This window comes from Perca flavescens, chromosome 6 (assembly GCF_004354835.1).
Source record: "Perca flavescens isolate YP-PL-M2 chromosome 6, PFLA_1.0, whole genome shotgun sequence".
NCBI lineage: Eukaryota > Metazoa > Chordata > Actinopteri > Perciformes > Percidae > Perca > Perca flavescens.
The window spans coordinates 5,649,284-5,664,869 of record NC_041336.1 but is presented as its reverse complement, the minus strand read 5'-3'; the positions used below and the strand labels follow the sequence as shown (position 1 = coordinate 5,664,869).

General features: G+C 39.4%; 2 protein-coding genes across 2 annotated transcripts; one reads left to right on the top strand and one right to left on the bottom strand.

Moving 5' to 3' along the window:
- Window positions 1-532: 532 nt before the first annotated feature.
- Window positions 533-5,929, bottom strand: LOC114556621 (CD209 antigen-like protein C). Its single transcript, XM_028579616.1, has 6 exons — window positions 5,853-5,929; window positions 5,679-5,750; window positions 4,604-4,693; window positions 1,001-1,251; window positions 750-850; window positions 533-674 (listed from the first exon to the last, which is right to left on the bottom strand). Exons 1-6 carry the CDS (start codon window positions 5,878-5,880, stop codon window positions 536-538), a joined length of 681 nt encoding a protein of 226 aa, XP_028435417.1. The 5' UTR covers window positions 5,881-5,929; the 3' UTR covers window positions 533-535.
- Window positions 5,930-10,232: 4,303 nt separating this feature from the next.
- Window positions 10,233-12,682, top strand: LOC114556795 (asialoglycoprotein receptor 1). Its single transcript, XM_028579840.1, has 7 exons — window positions 10,233-10,337; window positions 10,437-10,511; window positions 10,712-10,801; window positions 11,371-11,607; window positions 11,709-11,863; window positions 12,008-12,111; window positions 12,550-12,682. The coding sequence occupies exons 1-7, from the start codon at window positions 10,301-10,303 to the stop codon at window positions 12,680-12,682; spliced, it is 831 nt and encodes a 276-aa protein (XP_028435641.1). The 5' UTR covers window positions 10,233-10,300.
- The last annotated feature ends 2,904 nt before the right edge of the window (window positions 12,683-15,586 follow it).

Below are 15,586 nucleotides of genomic sequence, written 5' to 3'. Positions count from 1 at the left end.
ATAGATTAAACACTCTACATATTAATATGATTTACATTTAATACTGAAGAAAAACAAGTGATGCAGTGCCTCCATTTTGGCTCATGAATAGCAACAATATAACCTGTCACACAGGAAACAGGAAGCTGAGCAGTCTGTCTGTCCCTCTCATCAATCTGCTGATATACAAATTATAAACATCACATCTCTAACAAAGGAGAACAAAAGCACATTCAGAGTTATTAATAGTTAACAGTTTAGTACCATACCTATATAATCCAGTATCTACTTCACCTATACATTACATTTACACACACACACACACACACACACACACACACACACACACACACACACAGCTTCAAAAGTAATTGTAAATATTTCTTTTCTCTTTTTTCACAGTAAACTAAAAAAAAAAGCCTATATATTTTTGATAAACAAAACATTTAAATTTAAATTGTGACGTAGAAGTCTTCCCAGTTTGATAAACTTTATGAAGCCAGTTGATATTATCATATAGAGTATCCAGTAAACTTCTGAAGTCTGACTGCAGTGTTTAAACAGATAAAGCCTTCTTTTCGCAGATCCATGTGTATCTCTCAGCACAGCTCACTGATCTCCATCTGAACCTACCGACAGAACCTACACACTGACCGTCAGCAGCAGATGGTGGTTCATCTATCCAGTAGCTGACACTGAGGGAAGAACATGAGTTTAGATCAAGGCTGATAGATTTTACGATTCAAAGTGTTTAGGAATGTGTCTCTTACCTTTCAGTCAGATCTCTTCCATCAATCCACTTCCATCTCCCTTCTTCAGCTCTCAGGCCAATCCAGGATCCACGATACCAGCTGTAATAACTTAGTGCATCCTGACAACAGATAAACATTTATCAGATATTTAAACACTATACTTTAATAAACACACTGATCTACAGACTTACAGTGTGATCTACAGACCTAGAGAAAATACATTTTATTTCATAATTGTGTCACATAAACTCCCACAGCTTCCTCATTACCTGTTCATCGTCATCATCTACAACAACCAAATCTGAACTCTGTGCTCTGCAGTCTTCTCGAGCTTCTTCCCAGGTTTTCTGATCAGGAGGATCAGTGTCATAAAACAGATAGCAGCTGGACTCAAAGACTCTCCAGCCCTTCTGACAATCTTCACTGACGTTGGGTTTGGTCCAGTTTGTTTCCATGTTTTGTATTGCTCCTGTTAAGTTCTTCCTCTCCGTCTCCAGCTCCTGGTTTACTGCAGTCAGGTCTGTAAACATCATAGTGATAATGCAAACACAACTAGTGTTTCACCTTATTATAAAATACATTACAGGATGGATTCACATGTTTCAAATATATCTTAAAACAATAGTCAGGTGTCTATATGCAGCCTGTTCTCATGAACCATTTGTTCAAAAAGCTACAAAATGTTAAGTATTTCATTCCACAGTTTCTTTTGTACACTCACCTAAAAGGATTATTAGGAACACCTCTTACATTTCTTGTTAATGCAATTATCTAATCAACCAATCACATGGAAGCTGCTTCAATGCATTTAGGGCTGTGGTCCAGGTCTAGACAGTGCTGTATATTAGAGAGAGTTTGGCCCACTAGGAAATCGAATGTTCTGAGCTATCCTGTTATGCGATTGGTTCCGAGGTGGTCACGTGTTTCGTGGACTCCATGTTGGATACCAACATTCATCTGATTCCCATTGACATAGTGCAGGGAATAGTGGAAAAATGTAATAAATTATTTAAAAAATGGCATAAATCATGGAAAAAATGCACGTTTGGCCGCACTGAAAGACAGGGAAGTGGCAAAAGGTTTCACAAGTTCCCCGCGTGAACCAAAAAGGCGAAAAGTATGAAAGCTGAAGATGAAAAGAGCAAACTGGAGGCTAGCTAAGTGACTACTCATTATTGTGTGAGGTAAATGTCAATTTCTCTCTTCGATATGATAACAAATTACATAGGACAAATATAGTAATACCATTGTTAATGTGAACCATGCTGTCAAAAAAGTTCTAACACTGCTTTAGAAATTAATGAAGTTTGAAGTTAGCCTTGTAATGCTTGTGATCTTGCCATAGTCATATGGCTTTTGGTCTCGACCGAGTCCAGGGGTCTTTATTATGTTCATAATAATATTGGAGGGAAAGTGAAACACAGCTTGGACGGGGATATTGTTCGGCCTTTCACAAGATTAGACAGCTAGCTAACGCTACGCCAACATTTGCTAATGTTAGCGCAACAGCGTTAGCCTAGCCTGCTAGGTAAATATTACGACTGCCTTCGGAGTTTCCTATATCTCCGTCCACGTTGTCAACATAAGACCTGTGGCGTTAGTGTACCGTTTGTACCAGAATTTTATTGAATGAAATATTGAGCTTCGCTCCTCTGAGATGGGTGGGTTTTTGTTACGTTACACACAAAGCTAGCTATAGTTAGCCTGTATGCTAGAGCCTGTATGCTAGCGGACATTAGAAAGGTAAACACTACTCAGAGACTTATTAGGTGACGTGGTCACTCACTACAATGGGCATTTTTTAGAGGCCCATTTACGATATAGAAGGTAAATATACACTGGAATATTTCCGTAAGGGCCTTTTACATATTGACAAACGTTGATAATAACATGTATCAAGATAGCATATTCGCATATTCGCCCCATAGGGTACACTGTAGAGTCATCTGACGTTAGTAACCAATTTGGCCACACTCTCTATATAAAGGGCGCTAGGTCTAGCCCCTTAACGCCGACTGTCGCTAATTTGCATCAAACCCCTTCCATTCCGACTGCAGGCGAGATAGCGTGTGTATTCCCCCCAATGCCGGTTTGTTTACATGCGATACATACCTAGGAACCTTTTGCATGCACTGGTTTCTCGTAGGACCGGTCGGAGTGGGAGATACATCCGGTTCACAGAAGCGAAATTAACCCTAACCCTACCCCTAACCCTACACCTAATCCTACCCCTAAACCTAACCCTACCCCTAACCCTAAAGAAACTACTGTCAATGTTAGGGAGTAGGAGAGTGTTTTCTTTCTTGCCGTTGTCAAGATCCATGTATTTTTCATTTACAGTTTAGAAGTTCTAACAACTTTGTGACATGAATGAAATCTACTATGTGTTTTATTAATTTTACCATTTTGTAAAGAATTTTACCATAATGCCTGTTGTCGCTAATTTGCATCATACCTAAATTTATATCTATTCCATATGCTATAGACAAATTAACAATCTCAACTTAATTTAGCATCAGTTTGGAGCCAGAAACACACATCATATTTTGTTTATATAATTGTGAATAAATTCAGGCGTCAAGGGGTTAGACAATCTCCTGAACTCCAAACTGAATGTCAGAATGGGAAAGAAATCTAATCTAAGCAACTTTGAGCGTGGCATGGTTGTTGGTGCCAGATGGGCTGGTCTGAGTATTTCCCAATCTGCTCAGATACTGGGATTCTCACCCACAACCATTTCTACGGTTTACAAAGAATGGTCTGAAAAAGGAAAAACATCCAGTATGCAGTAGTCCTGGGGGGTGAAAATGCCTTGTTGATGCTAGAGGTCAGAGGAGAATGGGCCGACTGATTCCAGCTGATAGAAGATCAACTTTGACTCAAATAACCACTCGTTACAACCGAGGTGTGCAGTAAAGCATTTGTGAAGCCACAACACGCAAAACCTTGCGGCGGATGGGCTACACCAGCAGAAGACCCCACCGGGTACCACTCATCTCCACTAAAAATAGGAAAATGAGGCTACAATTTGCACGAGCTCACCAAAATTGGACAATTGAAGACTGGAAAAATGTTGACTGGTCTGAGTCTCAATTTCTGTTGAGACATTCAGATGGTAGAGTCAGAATTTGGTGTAAACAGAATGAGAACATGGATCCGTCATGCCTTGTTACCACTGGGCAGGCTGGTGGTGGTGATGGTGTAATGGTGTGGGGATCCCTTTCGCCTTCAGAACTGCCTTAATTCTTTGTGTCATTGATTCAACAAGGTGCCGGAAGCATTCTTTAGAAATGTTGGCCCATATTGATAGGATAGGGTCAAACACGGTATTGTGTTCCTAATAATCCTTTAGGTGAGTGTAGATCATACAGACCTGTTTATGAGAATGCGTGTCCATATGGATGTTAAAACTGGGTTTTCTTGCTCTGATCATTCCTCCCGTTCCTACTAGAGAATAACAGATCTTTTACTAATCCACTTCTAATTTAAAAGATGGGGACAAAGTCCACAGTCCTACTTCAGTAGTCTAAGTTTGTCAAAATATGTTTTTATCTTTAAATATCTTTGTGTTTTTATCACTCTGCTTCAGAAATCCTGTCTGGGAAAACACAAAGAGTGAACTTGTTACTATAAAGGTTGTAACTTTAGATGATACATACTTGATTTCTCTAACTCAGACTGCTGAAGCCTCATATTAGCTTCAGATTAACTTTGGAATACATCTTTGAGCAGAGCCAGTATGAAGAGGAGGAAGGATTATACCGAGCAAAAACTGTTTCTAGGAACATATGGGCGTCTGACAGACTTGATAAAATGTGAACCTGTCATTTAAATAAGGACTAACAACAACAAGTTAAGACAGTGGTACTCACAGTAGATACGGAGGCCCATGATGACCAACAGTATCAGCCAACACACTGCTATCGGTAGAAAAGTCTGAGTGAAGAAGCGAAACCTCTGGTCTGAGAGAGAAATAAGAATTCAGTTTAATAAATAATGCTGATTTATCAGTCAGAGAATAGATGATTATACTCTATTGATCCCAAATTGGGAAATTTCAGTGCTACAGCAGCACAATATAAGACGCACATACAGAATATAAAAGAAATAATAAATAGAATAGAATACAAGAACAACTATTCAAAAAAGAAAGAATGTACAAACGTCCAGTTTACACAAGGGGTGAATAAATAATGTACAACCTACTTAGATAGTATTCATAAAGATGTAATTAAAACCTTTGTTTGTGCAAGTTACACTCAGTGATGAAGTGTTAACAAGTTGTATTGTCTGTGATAGGAATGATTTCTTGTAGTGGTCAGAAAGGTGCTTTGAATTAAGCAACATTACATTCCAGGGTTTGATTTGATGAAACAATGTTTGACATCAATATTATAATATTTCATTTCAGACATATAGTATATTTACTATTTTAATCATATATAACCTAAGATATAAGACTTCCTAACTGTTCATTCAACACATCATAAGTTAAAGTTTGTTTTCAAAAGAGATTTGAGGAATTTTAAGAAGTGAACATCAACGTTTCAGCTTTAGCGCCAAATTTTCTCTTTACACATTGCTCTGTAAAAAATGTGGACATGGGTGCCTGTTAGCTCAAATGTTAGAGTGCACACCCATATACACAGGCTCAGGTCCGTGCGGTAGCGTACGAAATTAGGCAACGCCGACTACAGAGCTCCGTGAACTGTCCCTCATATCAGCGGCAGTTTGTAGTTGAATGATTGAACCAATGAGGTTTTCCTGAGTGAAAACCTTTTGTTTTTTCAAGGAAGCGAAGTCTGCTCCCTGGCTTGAAAGCCCTGCGTTTTATGACCCAAACATCCAGCCCGACATATATATATATATATATATATATATATATATCTATATATAAATTACAGTGCATCATTTTTTGTTTTTTTTTGCACGTTTTGTGCAATGTACCTGGTGGAGTTGCCACTTTATCCACAGTGCATGCTGGTGCATTAACATAGTCATATTCTTCTTCGATTTCCTCTGAAAGATAAACATCAAACACAAATGTAGACAACATCCTGCCACATAAACATATAGTAGATTTACATACAGAAACATAAACATTAGAGTATTTTTAATTACCAATTTCCTCCTGTGGATTTCTGTTCATCCTGAAAAAATGTTTAAAGTCCTGCTGCAGTCCTGTATGAGAGCTGTTAGGAGGGCGTCTGGTCCGCTGTGATGGTCTTTACTGGACTTCTACTTTGAGGATGTGATGTTGTTGCGTTTTTTTTTAATTCGGCAGCTAATAATAATGTGTTGTTGTGAAGGATGTGTGCATTGCTGTCCGAAGTATCTTATAAGATGAGATCACAGGTGGAACAAAGGTAGTGTCATAGTTTCATAGTGTCCACAGACCACAAGGCCAACAAAGTCAGAAATGTACAAACTCCGGTTGCCTAAATAATTAAACTAATTAAAAAATGTTTGATTTTTAACAAGGCTGTGATCTTTGCTTTTGCTGCCAATGTGTTGTCATGCTTCAAAAGCATCATGCATTCTGAAAAATAATGTGTACCAACTTAAATTTCACAAAGAATATGCTTAGTTGTTTGCTCTGCTTTTACAGTGTTGAGTTGTTGGGTGGTTAGCAGCTAAAGTCTTCTGCAGATACACACAGTGTGGTTTAACACCTTTAATGGTGTTAAAACACACTGTGTTTCTGCAGTATTTTCCCATCCGGCTGCCGTCAACCTATCATCAACTGACACTAACTTTTATCATAATCAAATTCAATAATTAATTTCTGCTGAGACTGAAGACCCATCTGACAAAACATGAAATTCTTCTTTTTACTGTTTCTTTAAGTCAAGACGTGATCAATAACGTGATCGTGGTGTGCAGGGCTTTTTATTAATTCACTTTTTTGATCGTTTTGATCCCAGACCCACATCCAGATGTTGGGTCTTGGCAGGGCTCAATCTGAGGGGCGGGATAAACGGTTGTCATTCAAATTCCCTCTGCACGTAATAGGATAGCTCTACAACCAACCAGAGCAATGAAGAAGGTAGCGGAGCTAGTTGATAGATTAAACTTTTGCCGTATCCAGTCGTCAAAACTCCGAACACATCTTCCTTTTTTAAGAATGACTTCAGTGCCGTTCTTTGTTCTTTTCTCAAAGAAAAGCTGAACTCCAAGTCTTCCAGAAGATCACTGTTCACCAGCAGCAGCAGCCATAAGCCCTGCCCACTGACTCTATACATGATATGATTGGCCTGACCAGATTTGGGTTTTTCCAGCTCGCAAGTAAACGGAGAGTGCCTAGACCCCTTTGGCTGCAAATTAAATTTGCTGCCACTAGGGTGTGTCTAGATTTCTATGCTAGTGTTTATTCTCTTCATCCTGAACAAATGTTTAAAGTCCTTCTGCAGTCCTGTATGTCACAACGTTTTAATTCAATGTAATGAAACAGGACTTTGCTTCTAGATAGATAAAACACTCTACATATTGATATATGTAGAAAAACAAGTGATGCTCTTCCTCCATTTTGGCTCATGAGTAGCAACAATATAACCTGTCACACAGGAAACAGGAAGCTGAGCAGTCTGTCTGTCCCTCTCATCAATCTGCTGATAAATAGAAATGAATTTGACCCGTTCTCACTCCTTCTTGGTCAGTGGCTGCAAGTGGGACTGCGGGGATTGTGTTAGTAATGAAAATGCGATAGGGAGCCCCGGCTGTCAATCAATGTCTTCCAGTGATGTGGGCCCCTGATTGGACCAGGGCCGTAAGCAACCGCGTACCCTGCTTACCGATAGTTACGCATCTGAATCACTCAATTCTCATTGTTACCCGCCAATTGCGAAATTCACCCGCATTTGGCGAGTGGTCAGGTGTTAATGTCATGCCCTGGCCGCGACACTACACTGGTTACAGAAAAGTAGGCCATTTTGCCGTTGTTACATGTTGGAACTATTTCTTTAGGAACAACAGTATATCCATCCGCCCAGTACTCTGGCTGTCAAAGACAGTCAGTGCGTACAGGTTTTGTTCTCTGTAAAGGCCCAGTGGCACCAAACCTGGCAACCTCACTGTAACAATTCTTCAGAAAACTTCACACAGTCACTAACCCGACTGTTTGTCATGACAATAGAAATACAAAACTCCCCATGTATGGATCAAACAGACCAGATATGTCTTGAGTTAGGCTGTGTTGCTGAGTGTATTTTTAGTTAGGATAGCTAAGAGCTAAGCCTCTAGAAGTTGGTTTAAAATAATCTCAGACAGTATTGTCCTCCATTTAAAACGTTCCAACGTCTAAGTTCCAGAGTCAGTGCTATTTTTAACATGAACTTACTTCTGTGTACTTAAACGTAGACAAAAGGTTTTCCCTACTATGAGTACTTCTTATTATACCTGGTTTTCAAGCCTGTCATGATGACATAAAACCTCCACACCCCTGCCGTCAGCCGCAGAGCTCCCACTTTCATTGCATGAAATATTTCCATCCTTGAGAGCGGCTGAGCTGTAAAACATCTCTGTCGTTGACATACAGGGTCACCACTCAGACGTCAGAGCGTCAATTCTTCAGAGACTGTCCATTCCAGGAAAAACGCTCCCATAAGTTGTTTGTTGAAACAGCAATTACGACCTCTTTGCGTTCATCTTTGCGTTCATAGTGGCGGTGCCCTCTAACGGCCGTAGCAGTAATGACGAGACCAAAGCAGGAAGTAAGGTGACGAAATATAAGAGCACCAAATTCTGTGTAAAGAGGCAGGTTTGGGGCGTGGATGGGTCAAACAAATACAGGGCTTTCACCCAGAAGACCGGTGTTCATGTTTGAAAGTTTTCACATTTTAACAATTTTACCATCTTATTAACCTGTGCTGTATTAACGCCTCCCTCATGAGTGATGTAGCCTATTTCATCTTTTTATTACTGCTTGCTACTGCTTTGCATGGTTGAACGGTGCAAGAAGATGGCTCTGGTCTGTGTTGCTCGGCTTCTTATATTGAATGGGGGATACTGTTGATGTGTAACTGTGCTAATGTCCTGCTGCTTCCTGTAGCTCTGCATGGCTAACTGAGAGAGCTTAGTTGTTGAACTAGCTGTCTGTGTGGTGTCTTGTTGACTTCTGTCTGTATAGTTTAACCTGTACTAATGTCTCGCTGTTTCCTGTTGCTCTGGTCTAAAATTGCCAAAAATGGCCAAATGACTACCATTGAAAATTAGCCGGCTGGCTAACACTGGCACATTTACAGAAATGTTAATTAATGTGTGTGTGTTTTTTTTTTATATAAAATAATGAATAAGAACCCAAACCAAAATCTTTAAAAAAAAAACTGTTTGTACTGTGAAACAGTACAAACTACAAACTATGTAATGTTCTGGTTCACATGCGTAACTGGAAGTAAACTTCCTTATTTAACCCAAACAATCTTTTTCTAAACTTGACTGAACCATTTTTCTGCCTAAACATAACCAAACTGTGACCGTTTTACAACGTTGACGACATGTTTAAACGAGTTACATTGTCTGGTTTAGATATGAGGACGGAAAATACGCTCCTGTGGGCCGTATGAGAGGGTAGAAATAAACCAACTGTATCAGCATATGGTTAAGAGGACTGGTTGGACCCAGGAGGGGATCAGTCTGTGACACTCTATGCTGTGTGTTATGGCATTCATCAGCTTACAGTTTCTTGGACTCCTGTCTGACTGCAGGTTATAAAAATACAGCTCTGACACCAACACTCACAAACAGATGTGGGTAGAGTTCCCTTCGCTGTCTCTCTTCAAAACTCCAGCAAACACTTCAAACGTCAAACAGTAAAATCCGCAAAAAAGTGACATCGATAAGAACTGAGGGAAAGATTGTCTGCTTTCTTCCTGATGGGGACACAACATTGAACTTTTATGACCTTTCTGGGACTCGGGGATCATTAAACTCTCGACAGGTTAAACAGCCGAATCTCAACATGTTTCCCCCCCAGTGTTAATTATCAGAAAAAAAAAAACATTTAGCATGTCCCCAGTACATAGTCTGTCAAACGCATGATAAAAACACTGGGATGCCTGACTGCATCCGGTCCAATTTTCTGGCTAATCTGACACACAATCCCTTGCACAGCATAAATGAGCAAGGGGGTCCAAAGTACAATGTGCAATGTTTCGAAAACATAGTCCAAAATTGTATGCATCCCAACATTACGCACATTGTAAGGGCTACAACCAAGTACCACGTACGTTCTGCAGCAGGCCGGTCATCTGTTTATCATTCAAAAAAGGAAACCGGATGCAAACGTTGCTTAAAGATGCTGCAGACACAAAGTGTTGGTTAAAACCAATAAAGGAGGAGACTTGAGACATTAACTGCGTAACAAAAAACAGCTCTGTCACAACTTGAAAGCAGAACAAAATAACAGACATTTCTATGAGCACACACTATACTTCCCCTTCAAAAAACAGTTATTCTTACCTCCTGAATTGAAACACTTCACAATCTCAAAGTAGGAGTCTAGTAAAGACCATCACAGCGGAGCAGACTCCCTCCTAACAGCTCTCACACAGGACTGCAGCAGGACTTTAAACATGTTCAGGATGAACAGAAATCCACAGGAGGAAATTGGTAATTAAAAATACTCTAAGGTTTATGTTTCTGTGTGTAAATCTACTATATGTTTATGTGGCAGGATGTTGTCTACATTTGTGTTTAATGTTTTTTCAGAGGAACTCAAGGAAGAAGAAGATGACTATGTTAATGTACAATCCTGGACTGTGGATAAAGTGACAGCTCGTCAAAGTACATTTCACACATTTAATATTGTTAAACATGAGATTTATTTATCAATCATGGTGTTAAAAACTGTGAATATTTGAAGATTGAAAATGTTTTCAAAGCTCAGCTTGTTTTTTCTATACTGTAGGACTAGATGTATTCAAAGCACATTTGTCTAATAAATCAGCATAATTTAGTAAACTGAATTCTTATTTCTCTCTCAGACCAGAGGTTTCGCTGCTTCTCTCAGTCTTTTCCACTGATAGCAGTGGGTTGGTTGATACTGTTGGTCATCATGGGCCTCTGTATCTACTGTGAGTACCACTGTTTTAACTTGTTTTTGTTAGTGCCTATTTAAAGGACAGTTTCACATTTTTTTCACTTAATTTGCCGTACTGGCTCTGCTCAAAGATGTATTCCAAAGTTGATCTGAAGCTAATATGAGGCTTCAGCAGTCTGAGTTAGAGAAATCAAGTGTGTATCATCTAAAGTTACAATCTTTATAGTAACAACTTCACTCTTTGTGTTTTCCCAGACAAGATTTTTGAAGCAGAGTGATAACAAGACACATATAATTAAAGATAAAAACATATTTTGGCAAACTTAGACGACTTAAGTAGGACTGTGGACTTTGACCGTATCTTTTAAATTAGAAGTGGATTAGTAAAAGATCTGTTATTCTCCAGTATGAACAGGAGGAATGATCAGAGCAAGAAAACACAGTTTTAATGTTCATACGAACACCTGACTATTGTTTTAAGATAGATTTAAAACATGTGAATCTATTCTGTAATGTCTATAATAATAATGTAAAACACTGGTGGCATAATTTACAAAATTAATTACCACTCTGATTAATAAGAAGCTCATTTTCATTTTGCAGTTGCTACATTAAGTCATGAGAGGGAAAGTGAGCTGATGGCAGCCAATCGCAACCTGACAAACCTCAACGACAAACTCAGCGTCTTAGAAAACCGGATCACAAACCTGACTGCAGTAAACCAGGAGCTGGAGACGGAGAGGAACAATGTTATAAGACCAATACAAATCATGGAGGCAAACTGGAACAAACTCAACGCCAGTCGAGTTAAGTGGACTATTGATGTCTACTGCCACAACGGTATGTTCAGATACCATTATTTAGGTCCAATAATAACCGATCATAATATTAATAATATCACAATGCAGTAATGTTTACTGGTTTGTCTCTGTTGTCGTCAGGGAGACAGTGTAAAGCTTGTGAGCAGGGCTGGGAACTCTTCCAGTCCAGCTGCTATCTGGTTAATCCTTCTTATGGGAAAACCTGGGAAGAAGCTCGAGAAGTCTGCAGAAGACAGAGTTCAGATTTGGTTGTTGTACATGATGAAGATGAACAGGTAATGAGAAAACTGTGGGTATTTTTTGACGCAATTAATGAAGTGAAATGTATTTTTTTGTAGGTTTGAACACACAATCTGTAGATCACAGTCTGTGTCTTTAACAAGTGTTTAAATATCTGATAACTGTTTCTCTGTTGTCAGAATGTACAGAATTATTCCAGAAGGCACATATACGGGTACTGGATTGGCCTGAGAGCTGAAGGAGGGAGATGGAAGTGGATCGATGGAAGTGATCTGACTCAAAGGTAAGAGACACATTCCTAAACACTATGAATTATAAAAAGAGGCTTACAACCTGTCGTATTAACCAAATCTAACTATCTGTATTGATCTGTATTGAAATATTCATATCACATTTTGTTTGGCCTTGCTGTCTGTCATTTCTACTTACACATACACAAATCAGTGCACATACCCTCATTTTATCTATATTATTGTAATTTATTTTATGCCTTTGATGTTTATGTAGCCAACCATATGCTTTTATTTTTTAATGCAGTGCTTACTATAGAATCCTTCTATAATCCCCTAGGGGTTTCCAAATTTCACCTGCACAATCGTTATTTTTCATTATTTAACATTTTTGTGTTACTGTTGTCTTGATTTTGGTATGCAAAATAAACAAAACGAAATAAAACATAAAAGATATCAGCCTTGATCTAAACATCATGTTCTTCCCTCAGCGACTGGATACAAGACCAACAACCACCGCCTACTGACGGTCAGTGTGCACTTTCTGTCAGGTCCAGATGGAAATCAGAGAGCTGTGCTGAGAGAAACACATGGATCTGCAAAAAGAAGGCTTTATCTTTTTAAACATTACAGACTTGAGAAGGTTACTGGATACTCTGCATGATAATATCAACTGGCTTCATAAATATCAAACTGGGAAGACTTCTACTTCACAATTAAAATGTTTTGTTTTCATGGATTAAAATGCAAATTAATTATTTATCTTTTGAAAAAGAGAAAACAAATCTTTACAGTGAATTATTTTTTAAAGCTGTTTGTGTGTCTCTGAACAAAACAGACGCTCAGATGTGTTGTATAGATGAATTAGATATTGGATAATATTGGTAGGCTACTGACAATCTGAGAAAAATACAATGACTGGCCTGAAGGGGCACTAAACTGTTAACTATTAATAACTCTGAATGTGCTTTTGTTCTCCTTTGTTAGAGATGTGATGTTTATAATTTGTATATCAGCAGATTGATGAGAGGGACAGACAGGCTGCTCAGCTTCCTGTTTCCTGTGTGACAGGTTATCAGAATCAGAATCAGAATCACTTTATTCGCCAAATGCATCAGCAGACACACATGAATTTGACATGGCAATCAGTAACACATAGCTTAACAAACAGTATATGCACATAGCTGCATGGACATGCTTAAAAACAATCAATAATAAATAGTCCAAAGATATATTATATTGTTGTTACTCATGAACCAAAATGGAGGAACTGCATCACTTGTTTTTCTTCAGCATTTAATGTAAAGCATATTAATATGTAGAGTGTTTTATCTATCTAGAAGCAAAGTCCTGTTTCATTAGATTGAATTAAACGCTGTGGCACATTGTTGGTGTTGTCTTTTTTTGTCTCTAACTATTCTTACATATTGCTAACTCTGTGTCAGAACAGACCACATCATTCAGGAAGTTACAACATCATTGAAAAGGATGTGTGAGATGCAAATAGAAAAAAAAACAGGGTGAAACAGGGTGCAACCTTAAAGGAGAACTCCGGGCAAGTTTTCCGTTAATCTTGATTGCTATACGTATAAGAGTACTGCCAATAGCAAAAAAAACGAGCCAAATCGGTGCTAGCAACACGGAGCTGCTGCAGCTAATGCCAAGATCAAATTATGCTGTTTCTTGTAAAGTATTATTACAGAAGGCTGTAGCCTTGCGCTGAAGTCCCGTGGGAATTCAGTTGTAGCAGGAAAAGGTAAACAGCAGTGTGCAGATCGTAGTAGTGTGTGAAGAGTGAAGAGCGGAGGTGTTCACAAGGGAACTATGGAGCTAGAGCTAGCCTTCAGTAACGCTATTATACTGTACAAGAAACAGGCATCATTTGGTCTGTTTCCATGTAGTTACATAGTCACTGATATGATCATAACCACTACAGTGCTCAATTACCTATTTTTGAGGGGGGAATAAACTTCAAAATTTCGCAGCGAAAGCATGAACTGTCCTCTGGAGGACCTCCACCAGACCAGCGGGCGCCTGTGGATTGTTGTCGGCGCGGCAGGCGAGGGAGGCGGGGTGGAAGTAGAAGCTGGATGCCGGTCAGGGCTGCTAGCCTGGCTAAGGAAACTACCACACAATTCGCCACTGCAAAGACTCATATTCACCAACGACAGCACACAAAATGGATATATATGCTACAAATACACATGGAACTGCTGCGTGATGATTATTACCGGAGCCTGGCTGAACAAACTCACTCATCCCAGACGGCAGCTAGCAGCTAAGAGGGTAGGTGAATTTAAACAATAGCTAAGTTGCTAAATGCATCTTGTTGGCATGTAAGGGCCCTGTTCATGTTGCACAGACATTTTAATTGCATTTTGTGTCTGTTAAGAGGCACAAAGGCACTCTTTATCTTATGCCCCCATAACTGCCATTTTAGCTGAGTGGGAGCTGCAGCAGCTCCGTGTTGCTAGCACCGATTCGGCTCGTTTTTTTGCTATCGGCAGTACTCATATACATATAGCAATCAAGATTAACGGAAAACTTGCCCGGAGTTCTCCTTTAAAGCAGAAGTCATCTAAAAACCATCACAGTGGAAAGATTTTGAAGATTGATTTTAGAAAAACGGCTTATAACTAAAATTGTCCTGAGGCAGTGATGGAATGTAACTAAGTACATTTACTCTAAGTACTGTATTTAAAGGGGTGATAGAATGATTAAATAGGGTATTTCACACTGTTCCTTAAGGTCTCCTTATAGGGGATGTAACATTGGTTGGGCTGAAAATGTCCCATGTCCTATTTTATTTTGGCCCTTATGCATCCCTGTGTAATGGCTCTTTTTGGAACGACAGCTTTTCTTCCAAATATGGTATGCTCGTGAATATTTAGATGAGCTGTGCACTGGTTGGTTGAGGAACCACTCACACATTTATTGGAGACAATACAGCAGGTCTCATATTTCAGACAGACAGACAGACAGACACACACACACACACACACACACACACACACACAGCGTTAGATCCACAACTCTCTCTTGTACGATATACTTGTTCTAAGGGACCGTTTAGTATTCATGGAATGTACCACCAGAGGAAAATAGGGGAGGGTCATGTCTTTTTATTCTTTGTTGAGGGGAGGGTGATCCAACAATTTTTTGTTGGGTCTGTGAAGGGGGAAAGGCCGACAGAGAAGGCAGCAAACCTGTCCCGGCAGATTGTGGAGCTTGTGAAGTCCGACACTGCCTTACCAGACAGCTACAGCTGATTCAGAACGCTGCTGCTCGAGTCCTCACTAAGACCAAGAAAGTGGATCACATCACTCCAGTACTGAAGTCTCTACACTGGCTTCCTGTGCCTCAAATAATTGATTTCAAAATACTTTTGCTGGTTTATAAATCACTAAACGGTTTAGGGCCAAAATACATTTCTGATCTGCTGCTACACTATGACCCACCCAGACCTCTCAGGTGGTCTGGGACAGGTCTGCTTTCTGTCCCCAGAGTCCCAACTAAACAGGAGAAGCA

What these genes read in the sequence shown, in the direction of transcription:
- LOC114556795 (XM_028579840.1), top strand. Translation starts at nt 10,301, where the DNA reads ATGTTCAGGATGAACAGAAATCCACAGGAGGAAATTG. An exon ending in AAATCCACAGGAGGAAATTG is followed by an intron (nt 10,338 to 10,436) that starts GTAATTAAAAAT and finishes ATGTTTTTTCAG; the next exon opens with AGGAACTCAAGGAAGAAGAA. An exon ending in CATGGGCCTCTGTATCTACT is followed by an intron (nt 10,802 to 11,370) that starts GTGAGTACCACT and finishes TTCATTTTGCAG; the next exon opens with TTGCTACATTAAGTCATGAG.
- LOC114556621 (XM_028579616.1), bottom strand. Translation starts at nt 5,880, where the DNA reads ATGAACAGAAATCCACAGGAGGAAATTG. An exon ending in CATGGGCCTCCGTATCTACT is followed by an intron (nt 1,252 to 4,603) that starts GTGAGTACCACT and finishes TGATGTTTACAG; the next exon opens with ACCTGACTGCAGTAAACCAG. An exon ending in GGAAGAGATCTGACTGAAAG is followed by an intron (nt 675 to 749) that starts GTAAGAGACACA and finishes TTCTTCCCTCAG; the next exon opens with TGTCAGCTACTGGATAGATG.